At 41.4% G+C, this 25,915-nt stretch overlaps 1 protein-coding gene across 1 annotated transcript in view; it reads right to left on the bottom strand.

Moving 5' to 3' along the window:
- Positions 1 to 254: 254 nt before the first annotated feature.
- The window catches only part of JAZF1 (JAZF zinc finger 1), a 355,941-nt gene continuing 330,280 nt past the window's right edge, over positions 255 to 25,915 (bottom strand). Inside the window, exon 5 of the mRNA XM_040352925.1 lies at positions 255 to 1,008. Within this exon, the coding sequence (XP_040208859.1) occupies positions 832 to 1,008 (177 nt within the window). The 3' untranslated portion in view covers positions 255 to 831. The remainder of the gene's footprint in view (positions 1,009 to 25,915) is intronic.

A 25,915-nucleotide genomic window follows, 5' to 3' on the forward strand; every position in this document is an offset into this window, starting at 1 on the left:
CTGCTAACTGTTGCTGTGTGCTTAAGCACTTTATTGCACTCTATACAAAGTTATCAAATAAAGATCTTAATATTTCTTAATAATAAATAGTCATTAACTAGATATGGCTGAACCTGAACCCTCCTCCCTCATTATGATTGGCCAGTGTTCCCTAACTTATTAAGCTTCTCCTACTCTCAGAAAAAAAGGTTTGTTTAGTACCAGGATCTCTCTTTACCATTCACACAACACTGCCACACCGAAACATCACAACATACATCCCAATTGAGTTTAATTCTGGGTGGAGGGGCATATGCATTTCCCCAAAAGAATATGATTCTTTATATAATTACTGTAGCACCTTATTAAATTAATGAAAATGGGTCTTGTGACTTATGTGTGCAAAGTACAAAAAGGTAATTTTCCTTAGGAAGTACCTATTGCCCGTACAAAAAGGAGAAGTCATTTTGTAGGTTGGCCAAGAACAAAGCTTGTCAATTCCCCTAGAACTGGAGTCTGTGGAATGAAGCTATATCACTGTGGCTTGAGGCACTTAGTGCTTTAGACCACAGCAATGTCACCTGTTACCAGTGAACTGACTCAATGTGGTCTTGTGCAACACAATGCTTCCTCTACTCTGTATCGGAGATAGGTACACCTTGCAAGACAGGCAACTCCAAACAACTGGAATTCTTTGATTAAAGCATGCGCTGAAACTTAGGTTTCATAGGACTTTTGAGCTCTTCCCCTGAAATACATTGGAAAGCAGAAAAACAAAGAAAAACAGAAAAGGTGGCTATTGTGAACTTCTCATCTGCTGGTGAGGGATTCTTGGCACAGATGTCTTCAGCTTTATTGCTGCATTTTCCTGATAATCTCCGCAGAGACGGGAGGATGAAAATTGATTGTGTGGTGACGGAGACCCTGAGCTGTCTTGTAACTCTTCCCGCAGCGGCATTTGAAGGGTTTGCGCACTCGTATTTGTGTTCGGTGGCCGTTCTTGGCATGGTACTTAATACCATTTACATTCTGCATGAGAGAAGAAATCTTGGTTAGATGAAAGCTGGCCATACATTAGTATACTTTTGAAGGTTTGTACAAATATTTGTATGAACATTTGCATGCAATTTCTTATTACATTTGATGACTTGATGAGTGTCGTTTGAAAGTACGGTAATTCAAATATTGGTTTGCTTTTAACATTTGATTTTGGAAGCGATGTCATTTCCTGAACAAAAACACATTCACTGTTAGAAATGAACTTGCTTGAAAAAATGTTTTACACCCTGCTCCTTTAAATTCTCGCAACACTATAGCCTAAAATAAATGTTGATTTGAACCCACTAATACCGGTAATTAAAAAATCAAACGTTCTCAAAATGAAATATTTCAAATGAAATTCTGCTAGTGTATGGCAGGCTTTTTAATCATCATAACTTGACAATTTTACCTACTTAAAGGAAACCTCTGATTATTGTATAACTACAGTCTTGGGCCACTTTTACACCGGCGGACCGATCAGGTCCAACTGTCAGTTTTTCAGGTGGACCCGATCGGACCACCCATTGTTCTCTATGGGGCGGCAGATGTCAGCGAACATGTGTCTGCTGACACTTGCCGGACATCTGATCCGACAAATTCTGCCAAAAACAGACGTATGGCACATTAAGTGGGTTGGATCGGATGACAATCAGATGGAAACGGACATGCAGTCCGTTTCCATCTAACTGCCCCATAGAGAAAAGCAGGCTGTGTTTGCTCAGTATTTCGGAGCGGACACTGAACTGTCATTGGTCTGTTTAGCGAGGATCAGCTAGATGGATCCACTCCATGTGAAAGGGGCCTAAAGCAGAACATGCTGCAATGTCCATGCATAACATTAAAATTTAACTCCTAGCAAATAGAAAAAGATACAAATTAATTAAGTCTGTATTAATTAAACCATCATTTAATTTATTCTTTTAATGCAGCTAGTGTAAGTACCTGAATCTGACTAGTTATCAGCCTCTTGCAAGCTCCCCATACAGCAGAGTTCAGACTGGGGGAGGGAGAAGCAGCACAAGGAGTCAATTAGTTGCAGTCCTTGTGTGCTAACAAAGGGACATGCTGATAGGAGTGAGGAGAGTGACAAGATGAGCTATCAGCCTCCTGCTTCTCCTTTCACTGTCCATTCACAATTTGGAGGTGGGGAGGAGACCTGTATGTATTCATCTGTGTATTAAGTTGTTTGCCAGGAGTTCAGCTTTATGGAGAAATTATAGCAAGTAATAATAGAGAGACTAAGGCCCCATACACACGAGAGGATTTATCCGCGGATACGGTCCAGCGGACCGTATCCGCGGATAAATCCTCTCGAGGATTTCAGCAGATTTCTATGCGATGGCGTGTACACACCATCGCATTGAAATCCGCGCCAAAATCCTCTGGCGATGACGTGTCGCGCCGTCGCCGCGATTATGACGCGGCGACGGGCGCGACGCTGTCATATAAGGAATTCCACGCATGCGTCAAATCATTACGACGCGTGCGGGGAATCCCTTTGGACGGATGGATCCGGTGAGTCTGTACAGACGAGCGGATCCATCCGTGGGATACGATTCCAGCGGATAGATATTCTGTGCATGTCGACAAATATTTATCTGCTGGAATTCGGAAATATCTGCGGATAAATATCCGCCGGAGTGTACACACCATAGAATCTATCCGCTGAAACCCATTCGATGGGATTTATCTGCGGATAGATTCTATGGTGTGTACGGGGCCTCAGACGGGGGGGCATTTATAAAATGAGTGCAGCCTGAAACCCAGGCAATTTTAGAGCTTAGTAAAAACACACTGTCTTGCATAATATTTGCCTTAAAAAAACAATAAAAGTTCAACTGTGCTTTAACAACAAAAACTTAGGACAAAAAATATGTAGAAATTACAGTAAAAAAGTATTAGGCCTCCCCTCTACCATTTCACATAAGCAAAGGTGAGGCATGGCATCATCTTGCTCCTTTGCCTTATTACTGACTGGAGGGAATAAAAATGTGAGGAGCTGCACACAGCAACCAATGAGATGTTGGTTATATTTTACAACATACATGAACAAATCTTACACATGGTCTACTCTCACCATCCCTGTGCCTTATCCTCACACTTTTAAAAATTCCTTATTTGAAGATTTAGTGTAACAGAAATCACTTGGTACAACAGTGACACATTTGATCAAAGCGGAGTTCCACCCAAAAGTGGAACTTCGGCTTAATCCACTCCTCGCCCCCTTACATGCCACATATGGCATGTAATTTTTTTTATGCTTCAGGAGGAGTGGGACATCCTGTCCCACTTCCCCCTTCCGCCGAGGGGCCGCTAAGGCAATACGTCATACCGCCTTTTGGCGGCCCCTCCCTGTAGGCGATCGCCTGGGACACGTGACAGGTCCCAGGCGATCGCCTGTCCAATCAGCGCAGCGCCGCTCATGCATGCGCAGTGAGTGCCTGGCCGTGAAGCCAAAAGCTGTCACGGCCGGGTGCCCACAGTAACAATGAGGACGCTGGCCAGAGAGGGTGGGAGAGGAGCGGAGCTCTGGCCAGGACATCGCTGGAACGTGGAGCAGGTGAGTGCAGGTTTATTAAAAGCCAGCAGCTACACTTTTTGTAGCTGTTGACTTTTAATAAACATTAAAAATGCCTGGAACACCCCTTTAAGCCTAGGTTGACACTGAATGCGGGTTCGAAATTGTTCGAGTTCAGCTGGAGTGCCAAAATTTCCGTCACCTCCGATCGAATGCATTAAGCCCACGTTCACATCGGGCCAATTTGGCATGTCAAATCGCATGTCAAAATGCCCAATGTGAACGTGGGCTAAAGGCATTAGACCGGAGGTAAGGGCAACCTTGGAACTCCAGCTGTGTTGAAACTACAAGTCCCATGAAACACAGAAAGATTATCAGACACAGACATGACTTCCAGAGGCAGAGGCATGATGGGATTTGTAATTAAACCAAAGCTGGAGTGCTGAGGTTGCCTATTTCTGCAATGGACTGTATTAACAGATGTTTATGAACCTTATGCAATAAGCGAGGATCAGTAACACTTTTATTTTCTATTAATTCATTAAAGTGAATCAGAAGATGAGGAAGGTTTTCTCTTTAGTAGAGGTAAGGTGGGAAGGGGTGTTCTTTAACTGACTTACAAAAGGGAAACGTTTAAGAATAAGAGAGAGAACAGGAAAGGAAAAAAAGGGAGTACAAGGTCGGGTGCAGCAGTCGTGTTGTGAAAAGTAGAGTGTGGGGTCTTTTCTATCCCTCCTTTACCCCTCCTCCAATTCTCCTCACCGGGAGCACCAGCTACGTCTCTCACTTGTACACATACTGGGTGAAATGTTTATGAGGTTATTTTAATAAATCAATTATATAAAAAAGCATTAACATTGTAGTTGTCAGAGACATAATTGATCAAGGATGTTTGAAGAAAAACTTCAGAATTTTGCTTGGCTTGTTTGCTGAACTGACAAACACGGCTCTCACGTCTTAAAACACAGATAAAGGTGAACCTGTTCTGTTTGGTTTTTATAAGCTATAAAGAGAGCTAACCTTCAGGTAAACATATCTTCAGATATGCTGACGTGTAGGAACTCCATGATTGTGCTTCATTAAGTTCAGTGTCACGCATAGCCTTGTGTGTAATAGTGGAGGCAGGAAAAGTGAACGTGTTTATTCCAGCAACCATTATCAAGTAACCAATGACAAGAGCAGAAAAATCTAAAGAATCTTATATGTTGTGAAGGGCATAACCTACAATTTCACCTTGTGTTTTATAAACTTTATTCCTGCAAAAGGCACCCTTCACAAATCTCTGTATTCTCCACTATATACATAACATACCGGTCATACTCACCAATAATTATTGCAGTCGCTGTGTGAGGCCTCGTACACACGACCGAGTTTCTCTGCAAAAACCAGCAAGAAGCTTGCTGTTTTTTTTTTTTTTGCCGAGGAAAGCGGTCGTGTGTACACTTTTCGACGAGGAAACCGACGAGGATCTCGTCGGGCCAAAAAGAGAACATGTTCTCTATTTCCTTGACGGCAATGGGAACATTTGGCTCGCCGAGATCCTCCGCGGCTTCACAAGGAACTCGACGAGCAAAACGATGTGTTTTGCCCGTCGAGTTTCTCGGCCGTGTGTACAAGGCCTCAGTAAAGGCCAGGGCGAGTGAGAATAGTAGGGTGGGAGGATAGTAGGTAGGTATTACATATCTCTGTTACCAGAGATAGAATAAGGCAGAATGGGGCCCTTGGCAAGGTAGCAGCTTTGGCCCGCCATTGCAATAAACATATAGAGAAGATGCCATTTCTTTATTGGCATGACCAATCTGTTTACAAGTGTATCCCTCTCATACAGTGGCAAGCAGATGCACAGCTTTGACCAGTTACTTTACCCTTTCTGGTTTATGGCAGGAATAAGACGTTTGTAGCTGGGCCCCCTGGACATGAACCAGGCCCTAGGCTTCTGCTTGGCTAGGCTTTGGAAGACCCAGCTCTGAGCATTACTTGGCCCAAATGCAGCATTTCTCAATGTGTGTCATGGCACTGTAGCTGTATGCATTCAGAGTTACTGACAGCTAATCACAGTAGTACAGAGATTGCGCCCTGATAGGCTGGAAGGCTCCATGTGACTGTTTCTGAGCCCAAGCAGCCATTCAGCTGTGATATCTACTTACTACTGATGTATTGGAAGGTCTCTAATAAAGCAGCAGCTCCAACCCACAAACATGTTATACTTACCTGCTCTGTGCAAAGGTTTTGCTGGTGGTCCTGGTCCCTCCCCCTGTCAAGTGCCCCCCCCCCCCAATAGCAAGTCTCTTGGTATGGGGGCACTCGAGCAGGCTCGCTCCCAAGCCACACTCTGTGTGTCCATTCACACACAGAGCGTGGCTTGGCCCTGCCCCCCACTATATCCTCATTGGCTCACTGGCTGTGATTGACAGCAGCAGGAGCAAATGGTTCCCCCTGCTGTGTGAGCCAATGAGGAGCGAGAGACCCAAGAGAGCCGCTGCTCTTGTGTACATTACTGAGATTGAGGCTCATGTAAGTATAAGGGGGGTGCTGTAGTGGGGGAGATGCATCCAGAAAGTATTTTTACCTTGGTGCATAGTATGCATTAAGGAAAAAAACATTGATCCTTTAGAATCACTTCAGGCATCATTGGCAAGACTACCAGGTAAAACTAAGCCCTGGTTCACACTCTTTCGAATTGGATGCGGGTAACCTCATCCAATTCGCAATAGCAGGAAAATGTGAATGGTTCTCTATATATTTGGTTCATATATTTTCGATGCAGCTCCGGTGCGAGATTGCACAGAAGCCCTGTGCGTCTTTTGGTCCATTTTCGGCACATCCAAGGATTGGTAAGCTGCAATATACTGTAGTACTTTTTTTGCATTTGGTTTAGATACACTTTAAAGTGGAGGTTCCATTACAAAAAAAAAATTAAAAATTAAAAGTCAGCAGCTACTAACACTGGAGCTGCAGACTTTTAATAAGGACACTTACCTGTCCTAGCCGCCAGCGATGTTGGCCCCCACCGAGGCCGATCCTCGATCCTGGCAGCTCCAAGCGCCGCCATCCACAATAAGGGAAACAGGCAGTGAAGCCTTACGGCGCGAGCAGCGCAGCGCTTTGTGAATGGGCCGGCTGCTTTCTGTGACACACACAGATGTATCCATGGGAATGCTCCCCATTATCTATGCAAAAAAATAAAAGCTCATAATCCCAATCGCGTTCTGCGATCTACCGATCAAAATTTACTCCAGATACCGAAAGCCAACTACAAATCCAAAGGAGATAGAAGATTCGCGGTCCAGGGTCCTAGACTATGGAACGCTTTACCAACCAGCATTCGGTTGGAGGAGAACCACTTAGCATTCAGGAGAAAGATCAAAACTCATCTCTTTTGATATCAAAGGAGACAGGAACAACAAGCGCCCAGAGGCGATTTAGTTTGCATGTGCCGCGCTATATAAGTTTTCATTCATTCACACAGTTCCCAGAATGCAGCGCGCCCCATTCACAACAAGACACCGAGTGTAGAAGAAAGGAAGAGAATCCACCGCAGAGGATGAAGAGGCAGATTCGGCACTTCCGCATAGCAACACCTATTTATGGTAAATACAAAATTTATTTATTTTCCTTTTTTTTTTTTTTTTGATTTTTGGTGGAAATTTTTTTTTCAGGTGGAACCTCCACTTTAAGTGCATTTTGCTTTCAACGTACCAAACTGTTACTTTGGGAACTCTGCCCCGTTGTAGTTAAAACTGGGTTGACCAGCTAAATATTCCTCAAGAAAATGTATGGAAATATTTTTTTTTCTTTGTAGAGGGGGTAAACAGTAATTAGAACAGTGGGTTAAAAAATAAAAAAAGACATGGAATTTAACCCTTCCCTAGAAAAAACAAAAACAAAAAACAGCATGATATATTACTTATTGCCTTGACACTGTGATTTTAGCCTAGTTGCCATCTTTTTTGTTGGACTCTAACCAGCAGCAAACACACCAGTTAATGCTATTTGCTTACTTGTTGGTATGCTTTTAGTACAGAATTACACAAAAAAAGTTATATTTGTAAATTGTAAAAACCTTTCTATGAAACGTTAGACACTGACAATCATTAACATGTTTCCCCAACCATTAATCAGATGCTTATTTTTTTATTACACTAACTAAATTAAATTTTGCTTCCCTCTGACACATCCTGTGACTCTAATCTTCTAGACCGCGCATTGAGGAAACGCTTTTATGAATTCTCTGCATAACACATGATGTGTGGACAAGAGAGTTTTTACAACATGAAACAAACAAATAAAAATCATCTTCCACTTATATAAAAAGAACAAAATGTTCTGTTAATGTGACATGATGAGCAGTAAACTCTGCAGATCATAAATACCACCCGCTTGTTAAAGTCCATGCAGCTGCACTGATCATTGAAGACAAATCTATTGCTGTTCTTATCGCCGGTGGCTTCTGCACCGAAGACGGTTATTCAGCAGAAATAAAGATGAGTTTGTAAAGGCAGCTTTCTGCCCATGTAACTGATACCATTAGGATCTCACACCTGAGATCCTAAGATGAGATGAGAATCATCTAGTTGCTGGCGGTGTGAAAAAAATAACTGTTACAAGTTTAATGCAGCTTCTGTTAACTTCCCAAGAAAACAGAACTTAATGCACTAAAAAATAACATATTTGTTGTGTTGTTTTCGATTTTCATCTGCAGCAGGTAAAATAACTTGGAAATTATTTCTGTCAAAATTTTTTGTCCATACAGTCCTAAGATTTGCACAGCCTTGCCAGATTGGTGACCTAACTTTTCTTGACTGCAGTTAAGAATTAGAGCTTGGTCAACCCCCGCCCCCAGCCTGTGATAGGACAGTAAAGAAACAACAGCAGACTGAAGATGTCATCTATCTCTTCTGTCCTCTCAATCATGTTCCTTGTCAGCACATGTGCATAGAGCACACCTGGTTCTTATTGCTTTACAAATCAAACTCGGATACTTACACTAACTGCATTTAAAAATAGCTGCTGAAATAACAAGTACTGGGGGATTTTTTTTTTCTTAGAAGCTATGGGTGAGCAAAGGAGACCTTTTTCCAGCGCTCGGACTATTAATTATATATATATGTATATATATGCATGTAAACATACAATGTAATGATTTTGTAGAGAATACTTAAAGTGGAACATCACTCTGAATCAACGTTGACTATTTTTAACCACTTGACAACCAGCAACGTACCATTATGTCACTGGACAATCCAGTGTTTAGTTAGCCGTTAGGATTTCTTTTATAAGAGAGCCGACCTCTAAAAAAAAATACCAGGATGATGCCTGCGTCTGAAGTCTGCAGGCATCATTCTGGTATAACCTCTATGATGCCTGCAGATGCAGGCATCATCCTGGTATTTTTTTTTAGAGGTCGGCTCTCATATAAAAGAAATTCTAACGGCTAACTAGCCACTGGATTGCTTTTGCAAGCAGCAGGAGGGGACGTTCCCCACCACCTTCCGTGGCTTTCTCTGGCTCTCCAGTCCCACTGAAAGCCTGAATGATCGGCTGGCGCTTCCACTAGCTATAAAAAAAGAGAAAAGAAACTGATCCAATGATCCTAAAAAGCAGCAACTCTGCTGTAAGATATATACAGTCTCAATTAAACAGTTGTAAATAGAGTTGCGATAAACCACAAACATAAATTGTGAATAACTATAAAATAATAAAGAGAGATGAACCAATTAGTGAAAATAAATGTTCCAATATGGAATGACAATCCTTATTACGCAATCAAAATGTGAGAAAGCCCAAATTAGAAAAACACGTCCTTCCAGTGATAGTAACACCATCCAACACCGCAAGTGAAGTGACACCTCCACCATAAGAAATGCACACTTGCCAGCTTGCGTGGACCTCCTATTACGGAAGGTCTATCGCGCTTGTGGCTGATACCCAGCCAAGGCCTTTATGTGGGAAGTTCATATACGGAGGGAATAGCCATATACATATCTCTTTGCAAGAATAAAGAGATATTCTGGCTGGGTATTGGCCACAAGAGTGATAGACCTTCTGTGATAGGAGGTCCATGGAAGCTGGTAAGCATGCATTTCTTATGGTGGAGGTGTCACTTCATTTGCAGTGTTGAATGGTGTTACTATCACTGGATGTGTTTATCTAATTTGGACTTTCTCACGATTTGCGCTATTGGTATAACATCACATTTTGATTGTGTAATAAGGATTGTCATTCCATATTGGAACATTTATTTTCACTAACTGGTTCATCTCTTGTTATTATTTTATAGTTATTCACAATTTATGTTTGTGGTTTAGCGCAACTCTATTTACAACTGCTTCCACTGGCTGATCATAGAGGCAAACAGAGACCGGAATGACTCTGTTCGCCTCTATAATATAGGAAACTATATTATATATCACTTCCAGTTTCTCCATATGTAAACAGTGCCATTTTTAAAAATGAAAAGCATTTGATCACACCGATCTTGGTGTGATCAAATGCTTTTATAGGGCAGAAGATGGATCTGGGTTCTAATAGACCCCAGATCTCTCCATAAAGAGTATCTGTCACTGCCTATTGCTGTCACATGGGATTGTGTGTTCTGCTGTGACCCCTACTGTCCTGCAGATGGCAGGATGTGTTGAGGGTTGGAAGTGTGCCCTGGAAACACCTGAACCTGCATTCAGCTTCGGTCTCTACCCATGCTTGCACAGTTCTTTCTCTCCCGTAGCTCGATGTTCTGCGAGAATAAAAGGGAATGGACTGCACATATATGGGTAGGGAATAATGGCTGAGAGCTCATTCTAGAGCTTCTGGAACCACGCATGCAACGCTAAATGGAGAGCATCTGCAGGATGGAAAGAAGGGGACAATGTGAAGACCCTCTGAAAAAATAAGCTTTCTTTTAGAAAACAGAGCACAGCATGTTAATGCATTGAGGATATTGTAGTGCATTATAGTCACGCAAGTGTTTCTCGGGCTTACCGTTTCCCATGGTTCATCTGAGAAACGATCGTTGTGGCCGGCTACTCCCATGAGCGATCGACTCTATGGCCTTGGAGGACAGGAGCAGTGTCATGACATCACTTCCAGTCCAGGCTGAAAGTAAATTATAATTTTTTTTAAAGCAAGAGATCACATATTTTTTTGATCTTCTGCTTTTAAAGGTAAGGATCTGTCATCCTTATTTCTATTACAAGGGATATTTATATCTCTTGTAAAAGAAACAAAAGGTGATCAAAAAATAAAGATAAATTAAAGGGATTGTAGAAATAAAAAAGAAAATAAATAAGAAAAAATTTGAAGCGCCCCCATCCCTCCGTGCTCGTGCGCAGATGTGAACGTATACGTAAGTTACGCACGCATATGTAAACGATTTTTGCACCACACATGTGAGGTATCGCTACAAATATTAGAACAATAGCAAAAATTCCAGTGCTAGAACTCCTCTGTATCTCTGAACAGGTAACTTGTAAAGGCCTATAAAGGTTTTTAAGTACCGTAGTTTTCCGCCATTCCACGAGCGCGCACAATTTTAAAGTGTGACATTTTAGGTATCCATTTACTCAGTGTAAAATCATCTGTCACATTTTGCAAAAAAATTGGGGAAATATTGTGTTGTTTTATTCATTAAAATGTATTTTTTGTCAAAAATTGCATTTGCAAAACCGCTGCGCAAATACCGCGTGACATAAAGAATTCCTAGGGTCTCTGCTAAAAAAATAGGGATAAAATGTGGGGGTTATAGGTAATTATCTAGCAAAAAATACTGATTTAAACTCGTTAACAAAAGGTGCAGAAAAAGCCTGGTCAGCAAGTGGTTAAGCTGGCCATATACAGTATCTCACAAAAGTGAGTACACCCCTCACATTTTTGTAAATATTTTATTACATCTTTTCATGTGACAACACTGAAGAAACTACACTTTTGTACAATGTAAAGTAGTGAGTGTACAGCTTGTATAACAGTGTAAATTTGCTGTCCTATTAAAACAACTCAACACACAGCTAATAATGTCTAAACCGCTGGAAACAAAAGTGAGTACACCCCTAAGTGAAAATACCCAAATTGGGCCCAAAGTGTAAATATTTTGTGTGGCCACCATTATTTCCCAGCACTGCCTTAACCCTCTTGGGCATGGAGTTCACCAAAGCTTCACAGGTTGACACTGGAGTCCTCTTCCACTCCTCCATGACAACATCACAGAGCTGGTGGATGTTAGAGACCTTGCGCTCCTCCACCTTCCGTTTGAGGATGCCCCACAGATGCTCAATAGGGTTTAGTTCTGAAGACATTCTTGGCCAGTCCATCACCTTTACCCTCAGCTTCTTTGGCAAGGCAAGGTAATGATTAAGCACAAGATGTATGTGTGAAACACGTCTACATGACTTCATGTTGGTGCCATCACTGTGGACAATAAAAGGAAATCGGAATCTCTGGATGTGCAGCCATTTCTTTTCTTCCCTTACAAGTTTCCCACGGAGGCGGGTCGGGGCTGGCACTCCATTTCAGGCTCTCATCATACACCTGGAGCAGTGGTTCTTTTTCCTTTTTTGGCAAGGCAGTGGTCCTCTTGGAGGTTTGTTTGGGGTCGTTATGTTGGAATACTGCCCTGCGGCCCAGTCTCCGAAGGCAGGGGATCATGCTCTGCTTCAGTATGTCACAGTACATGTTGGCATTTATGGTTCCCTCAATGAACTGTAGCTCCCCAGTGCCAGCAGCCCTCATGCAGCCCCAGACCATGGCACTCCTACCACCACGCTTGACTGTAGGCAAGACACACTTGTCGTTGTACTCCTCAACTGGTTGCTGTCACACGCTTGACAGCATCTGAACCAAATAAGTTTATCTTGGTATCATCAGACCACAGGACATAGTTCCAGTAATCCATGTCCTTAGTCTGCTTGTCTTCAGCAAACTGTTTGTGAGCTTTCTTGTGCATCATCTTTAGAAGAGGCTTCCTTCTGGGATGACAGCCATGCAGACCAATTTGATTTAGTGCACAGCATATGGTCTGAGCACTGACAGGCTGACCCCTCACCCCTTCAACCTCTGCAACAATGCTGGCAGCACTCATGCGTCTATTTCCCAAAGACAACCTCTGGATATGATGCTGAGCATGTGCACTCAAGTTCTTTGGTTGACCATGGCAAGGCCTGTTCTGAGTGGAACCTGTCCTGTTAAACCGCTGTATGGTCTTGGCCACCGTGCTGCAGCTTGTTTCAATGTCTTGGCAATCTTCTTATAGCCTAGGCCATCTTTAGGTAGAGCAACAATTATGTTTTTTCAAATACTCAGAGAGTTCTTTGCCATGAGGTGCCATGTTGAACTTCCAGTGACCAGTATGAGAGAGTGAGAGCAAAAATACCACATTTTACACACCTGCTCCCCATTCACACCTGTGACCTTGTAACACTAACGAGTCACATGACACCGGGGAGGAAAAATGGCTAATTGGGCACAATTTGAACATTTTCACTTAGGGGTGTACCCACTTTTGTTTCCAGAGGTTTATACATTTAATGGCTGTGTGTTTAGTTATTTTGAGGGGACAGCAAATGTACACGGTTATACAAGCTGTACACTCGCTACTAAACATTTTAGTAAAGTGTCATTTCTTCAGTGTTGTCACAAGAAAAGATATAATAAAATATTTACAAAAATGTGAGGGGTGTACTCACTTTTGTGAGAAACTGCATAAGTAGTTTTATTTTCCTTTAGCCAGCAGGCTGAATGAAAAAAAATGAATACAATAAATAGTAATAACAAGATAACAACAGCTTTGAAATTGATAAGTAAATTGTTTTTTGAAGTAAGAGTAATTTCTTCTGGGAAGCCACACCTGCAGGAGAGGGGAGAACATGAATTATGGCGGAGGACAAGACTTCGTTCAGCCCTCGTAAAACCTGTACAGCACACAAGCAACAGGCAGGGGGTAAGCAAAGTAAAGCTGGAGCCGGATCTGAGTGAGTAAGAGAAATAAATTCTCTTGCTATAATTAATGGGGACTTGCTACTTCTTTTTCCACTCCGCTAATGTCAACATTTTGTTGTGTGTCTTGGTGGAGCTTGCCAAGGTATGGAGGTATGAGGCGAAGAACGCTGCCAGTCTTGTAAAGGGGTTTTACTGCCTGGCTAAACTGCACTGAGGATGACAAATGATGAATTCAGGCAACAATCATAAAAGATAAAAACACGGCTGACTGTTGCGCGGAAAATATCTCACGACTACATCCTTTTAAAACACTAATGCCGCGTACACACGATCAATTTTGGGCATGTAAAAAACGACGTTTTTCAGCATGTAGAAAAAACTAAGTTTTTTCTAACTTCATCATTAAAACGACATTGCCCACACACCGTCGCTTAAAAAAAATGCTCTAGCAAAGCGCGGTGACGTACAACACGTACAACGGCACTATAAAGGGGAAGTTCCATGCTGATGACGCCACCCTTGGGGCTGCTTTTGCTGATGTTGTGTTAGTAAAAGACGATTCGCGCTTTTCTGTCTGTTACAGCGTGATGAATGTGGTTACTCCATTACGAACGGTAGTTTTACCAGAACGAGCGCTCCCATCTCATGACTTGCTTCTGAGCATGAACGGGTTTTTCACGTCGTTTTAGCCCACACACGATCATTTTTTACAATCCGAAAAACGACATTGTTTAAAACGTTGTTAATAAATACAGCATGTTCGATTTTTTTTTGCGTTTTTCAGAACCCGAAAAATGATGTGAAGCCCACACACGATCATTTTAAATGACATTTTTGAAAAATGACGTTTTTTCCATGCCGAAAAACGATCGTGTGTACGCGGCATGAGCCTTAATCTAACCCTGAAACGTATCCCTTAGCCTCCATTCACACCCACGTTTTTTCCCCGCATTTACGTGCAATGCGCATGGGCATGGGGCATCCTGCATATTATAATGGGCTGCCCTACGTGGGACAAATGTGGCAAATTATCTGATGTAGCTTTTTGCCGTGTTCATTATCGCCCGTTTTTCTCCATTTGTTGTGGCAAAACCTTTATCGACTTGCTGCATTTGGGGTAACATTAACAATGCATGCCAATACAAAAGCGGCACATGTTTTTTTAACACGTTTTGTAAATGTGTGCATTTATGAAAACAGTATATATATATACACACACAAATAATATACACTTTTTTTTTCTCACCAAAGACATGTAGCAGGATACATTTAGGCCTAAATTCATGAAGAAATTAGATTTTTTTTTTATTGGAAATGTTTTATAGCAAAAACTAAAAAATATGGCCCGGATTCACATACAGCGGCGCATATATATGCCGTCGTATCGTATCTCCTTTACGCTACGCCGAAGCAGCGCAGAGAGGCAAGCACTGGATTCACAAAGCCAGTGCTCCCAAAACTGCGCTGGGTTTCCTAGGCGTAAGCCGGCATATGTGGAAGTGAGCAATGCAAATGAGGCGTGACCCCATGCAAATGATGGGCCGAGTGCCAGGCAGATACTTATAACGAACGGCGCATGCGCCGTCCCGTGGACGCATCCCAGTGCGCATGCCCAGAATCACGTCAAAACTACTCCCTAAGATACACCGGATCACTGCCTACGGCGTGAACGTAACCTACGCCTAGTAAACTACATAAAATACGTCGGCTTGTGTTCCCTTGGCATGGATGCTGCTGAGTTACACCTCCTTTATGGGGCATAACTTTGCGCCTGGACATATGACTTTACCCACACTGCATCGGACAGACGTACGTTCGTGAATCGGCGTATCTCCCTCATTTGCATATTTGAATAGAAAATCAATGGGAGCGCCAAATATGCCCACTTTACGCCGGCGTAGGCAAGTTACGTTGGTCGGATGAAGCCTATTTTCAGGCGTATCTTAGTTTCTTTGTCAGGCGCACAGATACGACAGCGCATATTTGCACTTATGCAGCGTATCTCGAGATACGTCGGCGCAAGTGCTTTGTGAATCCGGGCCTATATATCTAAAAAATTTTTTTTCAAACTCGTGTCTTTTTTCCTTTACATAAAAAAAATCCAGATGGCAGGAGCCGAGCCGATGACGTCACCCCACGGCCATCTTGGAAGTAAAGATGGTGAGCCGATATGGGCACAAATTGAGAGCTCGTACTGTTTTATATGGTGTGAGTGTTTTAATCTTGGGGGGTGTGTTAATAAACAAAAGCTCTATGGTTCTGCTTTCTTGTTTTATGTGATCTATACTTAGGGATATCTGTGCAATATGGAGGAGAACGGAGTAATGTGAAGCTGAAGCAAATAATGAAGTAGAAACTGGACTATCTTCCAATTTGCGGAGAGAGTATCACAAGCAATTTATGGCCCATATGTGTGGTCTTAGGAGGTGAGCAGATGGTGTGACCACTGGGTGGAGGCACATTTGACACATAAGGAAGATTGAAGATTGCACATCACGTGTTCACAGCGGTGTTGGTTGTTGCTAGTTATTGAAGATTGAATATACAAGTTGCTGGGACTGGCACTGATTTTGTTTTGTTTATATATATATATATATATATATATATATATATATATATATATATATATATATATATATATATATATATATATATATACACGGTAGTTGCACTACACCACTATTTATATGATGGAGGTATTGTGGAATCACCTATAAGTGTTAGAGCAGCAACTAAAAGTATTTATTGAGCACAGTTATATACATATCACATACAGTATAGGAATTATTTATGATATTTCAAAGTGGTTGCACAGATTGCACTTTAATTTTAAGTATACCACCAAAAGAAAGGTCTATTTGTGTAAAAAAAACAATTCAACTTGCTTACAGTGTAGCATGACTACAATTGTCAGTTAAGCTAGCGCAGTGCCATTGTCCCAACAGTGATTCCCCTTAAAAACGTTTTGTATCATAAACTCGATATTTAGGCCTCCAAGGATTAAATTGGAGCAACTTCGATGGCTCAAACTAAATTCAAATTAAAGATTCGATGCGGCAAATGTGAAAATACGCCGGAGTATCAGTAGATACTCCGGCGTATTTCTTCTGTGAATCTGGCCCTTTGATTTTATCATGATAGCGGATATTTCTGTTGAGGTTTAAATCCCCTGTGGATCACAGCCCATGTTGTTTCAGATACACTTGCTTGCTATGTGTTTATATTAATATCAGCACTGATTATGTTTCTGACATCCTGCAAGTGCTTATCCAAACTGGTCACAACTAATCAAACCTTTCAAGAACGTGCTAGTTGGCTGGGGGAGTGTTATACTGAGGAAGGGACAGTCATTTAATATACACTATTGAATATATGGTACTACAGCGCTACTAATACTAATTAATCAAAGAAAAAGTATAGAAATAAAAAACTAAATAATACCGCTGCAGACACAAAAAGAGTGTACAAAACCAATAATAGTGATAAATTAGGTGTGTTGCGCTGATAATAACTTATTTCTACGTACAAAATTACATAAGAAGAGAGACCCCCTTGTAAACCTTAATACAAAAGGGATCACAAGTGCAAAAAATAGACAATATAATAAATCATCCAGTGAAGTGCCAGTGAAGTGCTAGGAATAAATCCCTATTAAGACCAGCATGCAATCTTCATGGGCAACTGCAGCAAGTCAGTACAACCTCTGTCACATGGAAAAAATAGACACACCACAGTCCAATATTCATGGGATAGTTCCAAGTTTACAGACTTTTCTCCTATGTAACTTTTCACTTCAGGACAGTGCCGCTCATGCAAAAAAGAGAAAAACACAGATATGGTGCAAATAACGTATGAATAAGGAAGAAAACCAATGCAATACAGCGATTGCACTCACGGAAGCCTCGATCACATTAGGCTCTGCTGTAAAGTAGTACGAACGCCGCTCAGTGCTTAGACGATCTCCTCAGGTGGATGGTCGCGTCACTCGGCTCCTCCCCCACGCGTATCGTCACTAGACACGCGACTTATTCATGGGTTGCCATGTGACCATGTCAGCTGCCTTTTTATGCAGACTGACCATGGAGGCAAGAGCGGAGGATAATCTTTCACATCATTGTCGGCTTACTTGTACAGCTTTGACAAAATAATAATGTGAATATCACAAGCTTTTAATATAGACATACAGCATTTAAAACTATTAAAATACTTGAAAGACAATTAATCGATCGCTGATATGAGTATCACAACAATCATTATTGTCTCTAGTGTTTTGCCTCCAGTGGCCAAAACACCAAAAGACAGGCAGATACCCATTTTACTTATAACAATAAAAAACAACTAGGGAAGGAATAGTAATATAGACAAAACCATCACCCCCCTAGTGGGCAATAGTAAATTTACATAAAATTACATAAAATTACATAATAACAGTACATATACTTAAAATATATAAAAATATTTAAAAGGATTAAAATGTATATAATGTATATAATCCGCTACATACCACCAGTAACGATCATTCTAATCTTAATCAATCCCCATATATATATTTGAATAAATTACATTTCATAAACAGACAATAAATTAGTTAATCAGCCCAACAATTAAAAATCTGCAATAAAACAATTGAGGTCAAACTCAATGTTAAGGCCATTAGGGGCCAAAGTGACCATCTCGTGTATCCACCGAGATTCACACTTACTAAGCTCCCTAACTTTATGGCTTCCCCTCCAGTGAGGTATGTACTTTTGAATGGCCCAGAATTTTAACCCTCTTGGGTCTTTATTATGACACTGCTCAAAATGTCTCGAAACATTATGTTCCACACAGCCCTTTTCAATATTCTGTACGTGCTCCCTGATTCGCTTCCACATTGGCCTTTTAGTCCGACCAACGTATTGTAATAAACAGGGGCACTGAAGTACATAGACAACTCCCTCAGTTCTGCATGTTATAAGATCTTTAATTTTATGTTCTTTTTTGGTTACATTCGATGAGAAACTTGAACATTTCTGGCCATTTTGCCCAGTCTTCCTACACGCGAAGCAGCGTTTGCAAGGGAAAAATCCTTTTCCTTGCCAAAAAGTTAGCTTGTCGGCCTTATCTGGTGGGTCTGGGACACTTTTAGCCACCAGGTCTCGTAATGTGGGGGCTCTTCGATATACCACTTTAGGTGCAACAGGTAGTACACTTTGGAGTTGCCTATCGGATTTTAAAATCGGCCAATATTTTTTAAAAATGGATTCAAGTTGTCTGTGTTGCACATTAAAATTCAAGATAATTGGTACTTCTGATTCTGCATTCACAGGCTTCTTTTTGTCTAAGATGAGGTTCTCCCTTGGAATATTTTGGACTTCCTTGATTTTTTCTTGAATAAATTCATCACTATAACCCTTTTGTATGAACTTGGTCCCTATAAGGTTTGCCTGATCCAAAAATGTGCTATTACTTGTACAATTTCTCCTAATCCGAGTCATCTGTCCTTTTGGTATGTTGATCAACCATGGATCGTAATGACAGCTATCTGTTGGGATGTAGCCATTACGATCCACTGGTTTAAAGAACGTTTTCGTACTAAATCTCTGATTTTCCAAAGAGATTTCCAAATCTAGAAACTGGATAGTCTTGTCACTGATCGTGTAAGTGAGTTTTATATTTTTCTCATTCTCATTCAACTTATCAAAAAATTGTTTTAATGAGACTTCATCACCTTTCCATACCACTATACAGTCATCTATAAACCTCTTATATACTACCAAGGATTCCGGTACATCAGCATATATTGCTGTCTCCTCCCATTCCGACATATAGATGTTGGCGACACTCGGTGCATACTTTGCGCCCATAGCTATTCCGTTTAGCTGTCTAAAATAATCCGATTTGTGCCAAAAATAATTGTGCTGCAAACCATAAGCTAGGCTTCTTAAAATAAACCGCTTTTGCTTTGACACCAAATCACTAAAATTATTTAGAGCCCATTTGGACGCATCAATGGCCTCTTTATGATTGATCACTGTGTAGAGTGAGGCCACATCTGCTGTAGCCAGCAGGTAGGTACCACGAGTATCCATCTTTACACTTTCCAAAATCTGTATGAGATGTTTTGTATCTCTCAGATATGCCCGGGTTTTGGGCACCAATGGTTGCATGAACCGATCCACGTATTCACCCAACCTGGAATTGATGGATTGGATTCCATTTATAATGGGTCGCCCAGGAGGTTTTTGGGCATCTTTGTGGATCTTTGGTATTGTATATATAATAGGTACCCTACAGGTATCTGGTACCAAGTACTTGTATTCTTTCTTATTCAGGATACCTTTTTGTCTTCCTCTGTATACCAGATCACATAATTCTTCTTTATACTCTCCTGTAGGGTTACCCCTAAGTTTAATGTACGTGTTGGTATCATTTAGTTGGTTGTCCAGTTCTTCATAGTAGTACGTTCTTGATAGGACCACAATAGCACCCCCCTTATCTGCGGGTCTTATAATGATTTCCTTATTCTTCTCCAGTTCCTTTATCCCTTTATGTATGTTAATAGGATCAGGTATTCGTTTGACCTTTAAATTGTCCAAGTCTTTCAAAACCATTTTACTGAAAACCTCTATATGGTGATTATCAGGCACCTGAGGGTTAAATAGGGATTTGTTCCTAAGGTTACTGTGTTGAACTATAACTTCATCTGTATTTCTAGTCACTTTATTAGCTTGATTCCTTATAGGCTGATTCAACATATATTTCTTGATGTTGAGCTTACGGACAAATTTCCGAACATCAACAAATACATCAAATTTATTTAAATTTCTTTTTGGGGCAAATTTCAAACCTTTATCCAGTGTTATTATTTCTGCCGGGGTAAGGTCAATTCCACTTAAATTATATATGCCATCTCCTAATGTACTTTTCGCCTTTTTGACCTTGTGTCCCCCTCTGCATCCCCTCGTTCGTTGGGGCTTCGGAAATCAAGCAAAGGAAAAAAAAAAAAAAAGAAAATTTTTGAGGGATACACATGATTATAAGATACATCAGGTATTCAAATGGCAACTGAACCTACGAGAACATCATGGAGGCTCAGTAGCCTCTTCCCCTGACAGGGGGGTACGGATTATGTCCCCCGAAAGGGGTCCCAATCCTAGACATACAGAGCCCACGAGGCAGCCAGAGGTTTACTATGGTGGGCCTTCGAGAGATCATCCTGATGATAGAGCCCCTAGAAATGATCATAATGGGCCTAGGACCCCAAAACCCTGGTGGAAAAATAAGGGAAATCAAAAGCCAAAATCAAAATCCCCAAGAAAAACCCATTGGAAAAACAAGAACAAAAACCAAGGGCAAACCCATAATCAACAGAGTAATGAACAAAACTACCACCAGGATTCTAGACAGTATAGTCAGGAATATAGAGACCCAAGAGTTTACTATAAACAACCAATGCCTTATTATCAACAACAAGGAGGGTCATCCCAGCAATACCAGCAGAATGGTGCACCTTCTAATTATCATGATAATAGGAGAAGTCCGGTGCATACGCAAAATAGGTATGAACCACTCAGTTCTTATAGAAATGAAGAAGATTCACGTTCTTTTTTAGATTATCACCGGAGCGACAAGACTCCACCCCGGTACGAACAGACGGAGCATACCCGAAGCCCCAACGAACGAGGGGATGCAGAGGGGGACACAAGGTCAAAAAGGCGAAAAGTACATTAGGAGATGGCATATATAATTTAAGTGGAATTGACCTTACCCCGGCAGAAATAATAACACTGGATAAAGGTTTGAAATTTGCCCCAAAAAGAAATTTAAATAAATTTGATGTATTTGTTGATGTTCGGAAATTTGTCCGTAAGCTCAACATCAAGAAATATATGTTGAATCAGCCTATAAGGAATAAAGCTAATAAAGTGACTAGAAATACAGATGAAGTTATAGTTCAACACAGTAACCTTAGGAACAAATCCCTATTTAACCCTCAGGTGCCTGATAATCACCATATAGAGGTTTTCAGTAAAATGGTTTTGAAAGACTTGGACAATTTAAAGGTCAAACGAATACCTGATCCTATTAACATACATAAAGGGATAAAGGAACTGGAGAAGAATAAGGAAATCATTATAAGACCCGCAGATAAGGGGGGTGCTATTGTGGTCCTATCAAGAACGTACTACTATGAAGAACTGGACAACCAACTAAATGATACCAACACGTACATTAAACTTAGGGGTAACCCTACAGGAGAGTATAAAGAAGAATTATGTGATCTGGTATACAGAGGAAGACAAAAAGGTATCCTGAATAAGAAAGAATACAAGTACTTGGTACCAGATACCTGTAGGGTACCTATTATATATACAATACCAAAGATCCACAAAGATGCCCAAAAACCTCCTGGGCGACCCATTATAAATGGAATCCAATCCATCAATTCCAGGTTGGGTGAATACGTGGATCGGTTCATGCAACCATTGGTGCCCAAAACCCGGGCATATCTGAGAGATACAAAACATCTCATACAGATTTTGGAAAGTGTAAAGATGGATACTCGTGGTACCTACCTGCTGGCTACAGCAGATGTGGCCTCACTCTACACAGTGATCAATCATAAAGAGGCCATTGATGCGTCCAAATGGGCTCTAAATAATTTTAGTGATTTGGTGTCAAAGCAAAAGCGGTTTATTTTAAGAAGCCTAGCTTATGGTTTGCAGCACAATTATTTTTGGCACAAATCGGATTATTTTAGACAGCTAAACGGAATAGCTATGGGCGCAAAGTATGCACCGAGTGTCGCCAACATCTATATGTCGGAATGGGAGGAGACAGCAATATATGCTGATGTACCGGAATCCTTGGTAGTATATAAGAGGTTTATAGATGACTGTATAGTGGTATGGAAAGGTGATGAAGTCTCATTAAAACAATTTTTTGATAAGTTGAATGAGAATGAGAAAAATATAAAACTCACTTACACGATCAGTGACAAGACTATCCAGTTTCTAGATTTGGAAATCTCTTTGGAAAATCAGAGATTTAGTACGAAAACGTTCTTTAAACCAGTGGATCGTAATGGCTACATCCCAACAGATAGCTGTCATTACGATCCATGGTTGATCAACATACCAAAAGGACAGATGACTCGGATTAGGAGAAATTGTACAAGTAATAGCACATTTTTGGATCAGGCAAACCTTATAGGGACCAAGTTCATACAAAAGGGTTATAGTGATGAATTTATTCAAGAAAAAATCAAGGAAGTCCAAAATATTCCAAGGGAGAACCTCATCTTAGACAAAAAGAAGCCTGTGAATGCAGAATCAGAAGTACCAATTATCTTGAATTTTAATGTGCAACACAGACAACTTGAATCCATTTTTAAAAAATATTGGCCGATTTTAAAATCCGATAGGCAACTCCAAAGTGTACTACCTGTTGCACCTAAAGTGGTATATCGAAGAGCCCCCACATTACGAGACCTGGTGGCTAAAAGTGTCCCAGACCCACCAGATAAGGCCGACAAGCTAACTTTTTGGCAAGGAAAAGGATTTTTCCCTTGCAAACGCTGCTTCGCGTGTAGGAAGACTGGGCAAAATGGCCAGAAATGTTCAAGTTTCTCATCGAATGTAACCAAAAAAGAACATAAAATTAAAGATCTTATAACATGCAGAACTGAGGGAGTTGTCTATGTACTTCAGTGCCCCTGTTTATTACAATACGTTGGTCGGACTAAAAGGCCAATGTGGAAGCGAATCAGGGAGCACGTACAGAATATTGAAAAGGGCTGTGTGGAACATAATGTTTCGAGACATTTTGAGCAGTGTCATAATAAAGACCCAAGAGGGTTAAAATTCTGGGCCATTCAAAAGTACATACCTCACTGGAGGGGAAGCCATAAAGTTAGGGAGCTTAGTAAGTGTGAATCTCGGTGGATACACGAGATGGTCACTTTGGCCCCTAATGGCCTTAACATTGAGTTTGACCTCAATTGTTTTATTGCAGATTTTTAATTGTTGGGCTGATTAACTAATTTATTGTCTGTTTATGAAATGTAATTTATTCAAATATATATATGGGGATTGATTAAGATTAGAATGATCGTTACTGGTGGTATGTAGCGGATTATATACATTATATACATTTTAATCCTTTTAAATATTTTTATATATTTTAAGTATATGTACTGTTATTATGTAATTTTATGTAATTTTATGTAAATTTACTATTGCCCACTAGGGGGGTGATGGTTTTGTCTATATTACTATTCCTTCCCTAGTTGTTTTTTATTGTTATAAGTAAAATGGGTATCTGCCTGTCTTTTGGTGTTTTGGCCACTGGAGGCAAAACACTAGAGACAATAATGATTGTTGTGATACTCATATCAGCGATCGATTAATTGTCTTTCAAGTATTTTAATAGTTTTAAATGCTGTATGTCTATATTAAAAGCTTGTGATATTCACATTATTATTTTGTCAAAGCTGTACAAGTAAGCTGACAATGATGTGAAAGATTATCCTCCGCTCTTGCCTCCATGGTCAGTCTGCATAAAAAGGCAGCTGACATGGTCACATGGCAACCCATGAATAAGTCGCGTGTCTAGTGACGATACGCGTGGGGGAGGAGCCGAGTGACGCGACCATCCACCTGAGGAGATCGTCTAAGCACTGAGCGGCGTTCGTACTACTTTACAGCAGAGCCTAATGTGATCGAGGCTTCCGTGAGTGCAATCGCTGTATTGCATTGGTTTTCTTCCTTATTCATACGTTATTTGCACCATATCTGTGTTTTTCTCTTTTTTGCATGAGCGGCACTGTCCTGAAGTGAAAAGTTACATAGGAGAAAAGTCTGTAAACTTGGAACTATCCCATGAATATTGGACTGTGGTGTGTCTATTTTTTCCATGTGACAGAGGTTGTACTGACTTGCTGCAGTTGCCCATGAAGATTGCATGCTGGTCTTAATAGGGATTTATTCCTAGCACTTCACTGGCACTTCACTGGATGATTTATTATATTGTCTATTTTTTGCACTTGTGATCCCTTTTGTATTAAGGTTTACAAGGGGGTCTCTCTTCTTATGTAATTTTGTACGTAGAAATAAGTTATTATCAGCGCAACACACCTAATTTAATATACACTATGATGCCAAAAGTATTGGCACGCCTGCCTTTACACGCACATGAACTTTAGCGGCATCCCAGTCTTAGTCCGTTGGGTTTAATATTGAGTTGGCCCACCCTTTGCAGCTATAACAGCTTCAACTCTTCTAGGAAGGCTGTCCACAAGGTTTAGGAGTGTGTCTATGGGGAGGTTTGACCATTCTTGCAGAAGCGCATTGGTGAGGTCAGGCACTGATGTTGGACGAGAAGGTCTACCTTGCAGTCTCCACGCTAATTCATCCCAATCTATCAAGTTGAGGTCAGGACTCTGTGCAGGCCAGTAAAGTTCCTCCACAAATTCGCTCATCCATGTCTTAGGGGCTTTGCTTTGTGCACTGTTCCAAATCATGTTGTGGAGGGGGGGGGGGGGAATTATGGCGTGGGGCTGTTTTTCAGGGGGTGGGCTTGGCCCCTTAGTTCTAGTGAAAGGAACTCTTAAAGTGGGTAAAGCCTAAATATTTTTACCATAATGCATTCCTTGCATTAAAGTAAACAATGTTTAGGTGTCAGCATCCCTCCTCACACCCCCCCCTTTTATTTACCTGAGCACTCATTCGATCCAGTGCCATGCATGTCTGCAGCTCTTATATCCCCTCACTTACTGGTCTTGCTGGCTTTGCTGGGGCACCGGGAGCCATTGGCTCCCAGTGCTGTCAATCAAAGCCAGTGATGAGGCCTGAGTCACGCTGTCTGTGCCAATGGACGCAGCAGTGGGGCCTGCCCAAGTGCCCAAATGGGAAGCCGTTTCCCACAAGGGAACTGGACAGAGGGGAGGGGCCAGGAGCATCGGCAGGGGAACCAAAAAAAAGAGATTCGGGGCAGCAGTTAAGTAAATATTTTATTTATTTTAAACGTTTACCTTGACAATCATTTCAGGCCCCGTACTCACGACCAAACATGTCTGCTGAAACTGGTCCGCGGACCAGTTTCAGCAGACATGTTTGGCCGTGTGTAGGCCCGAGCGAACCATTTTCGGGCGGATCGGACAGGTTTCCAGCGGACAACTGTTTCCTGGACTTGCTTTAAAACAGTCCGCTGGAAACCTGTCCGCCCGGACATGTACGGTCGTCTGTACAGACCTACCGTACATGTCCTGCCGCCCGCCATCCCTCGCATGCGTTGAATGACTTTGACGCATGCGTGGAAGCATTTTAAAGGCAGGCCGCCCACGTTGCCGCGTCATTGTCGCGGCGACACCGCGTCATCGACACGGCGACACCGCGGACACGCCCCGCGTATTGTTTACGCGCGGACCTCTGTTCGATGGTGTGTACAGCCATCGAACAGAAGTCCCCG

The sequence above is a fragment of the Rana temporaria genome, chromosome 5 (assembly GCF_905171775.1).
Source record: "Rana temporaria chromosome 5, aRanTem1.1, whole genome shotgun sequence".
NCBI classification, from domain to species: domain Eukaryota; kingdom Metazoa; phylum Chordata; class Amphibia; order Anura; family Ranidae; genus Rana; species Rana temporaria.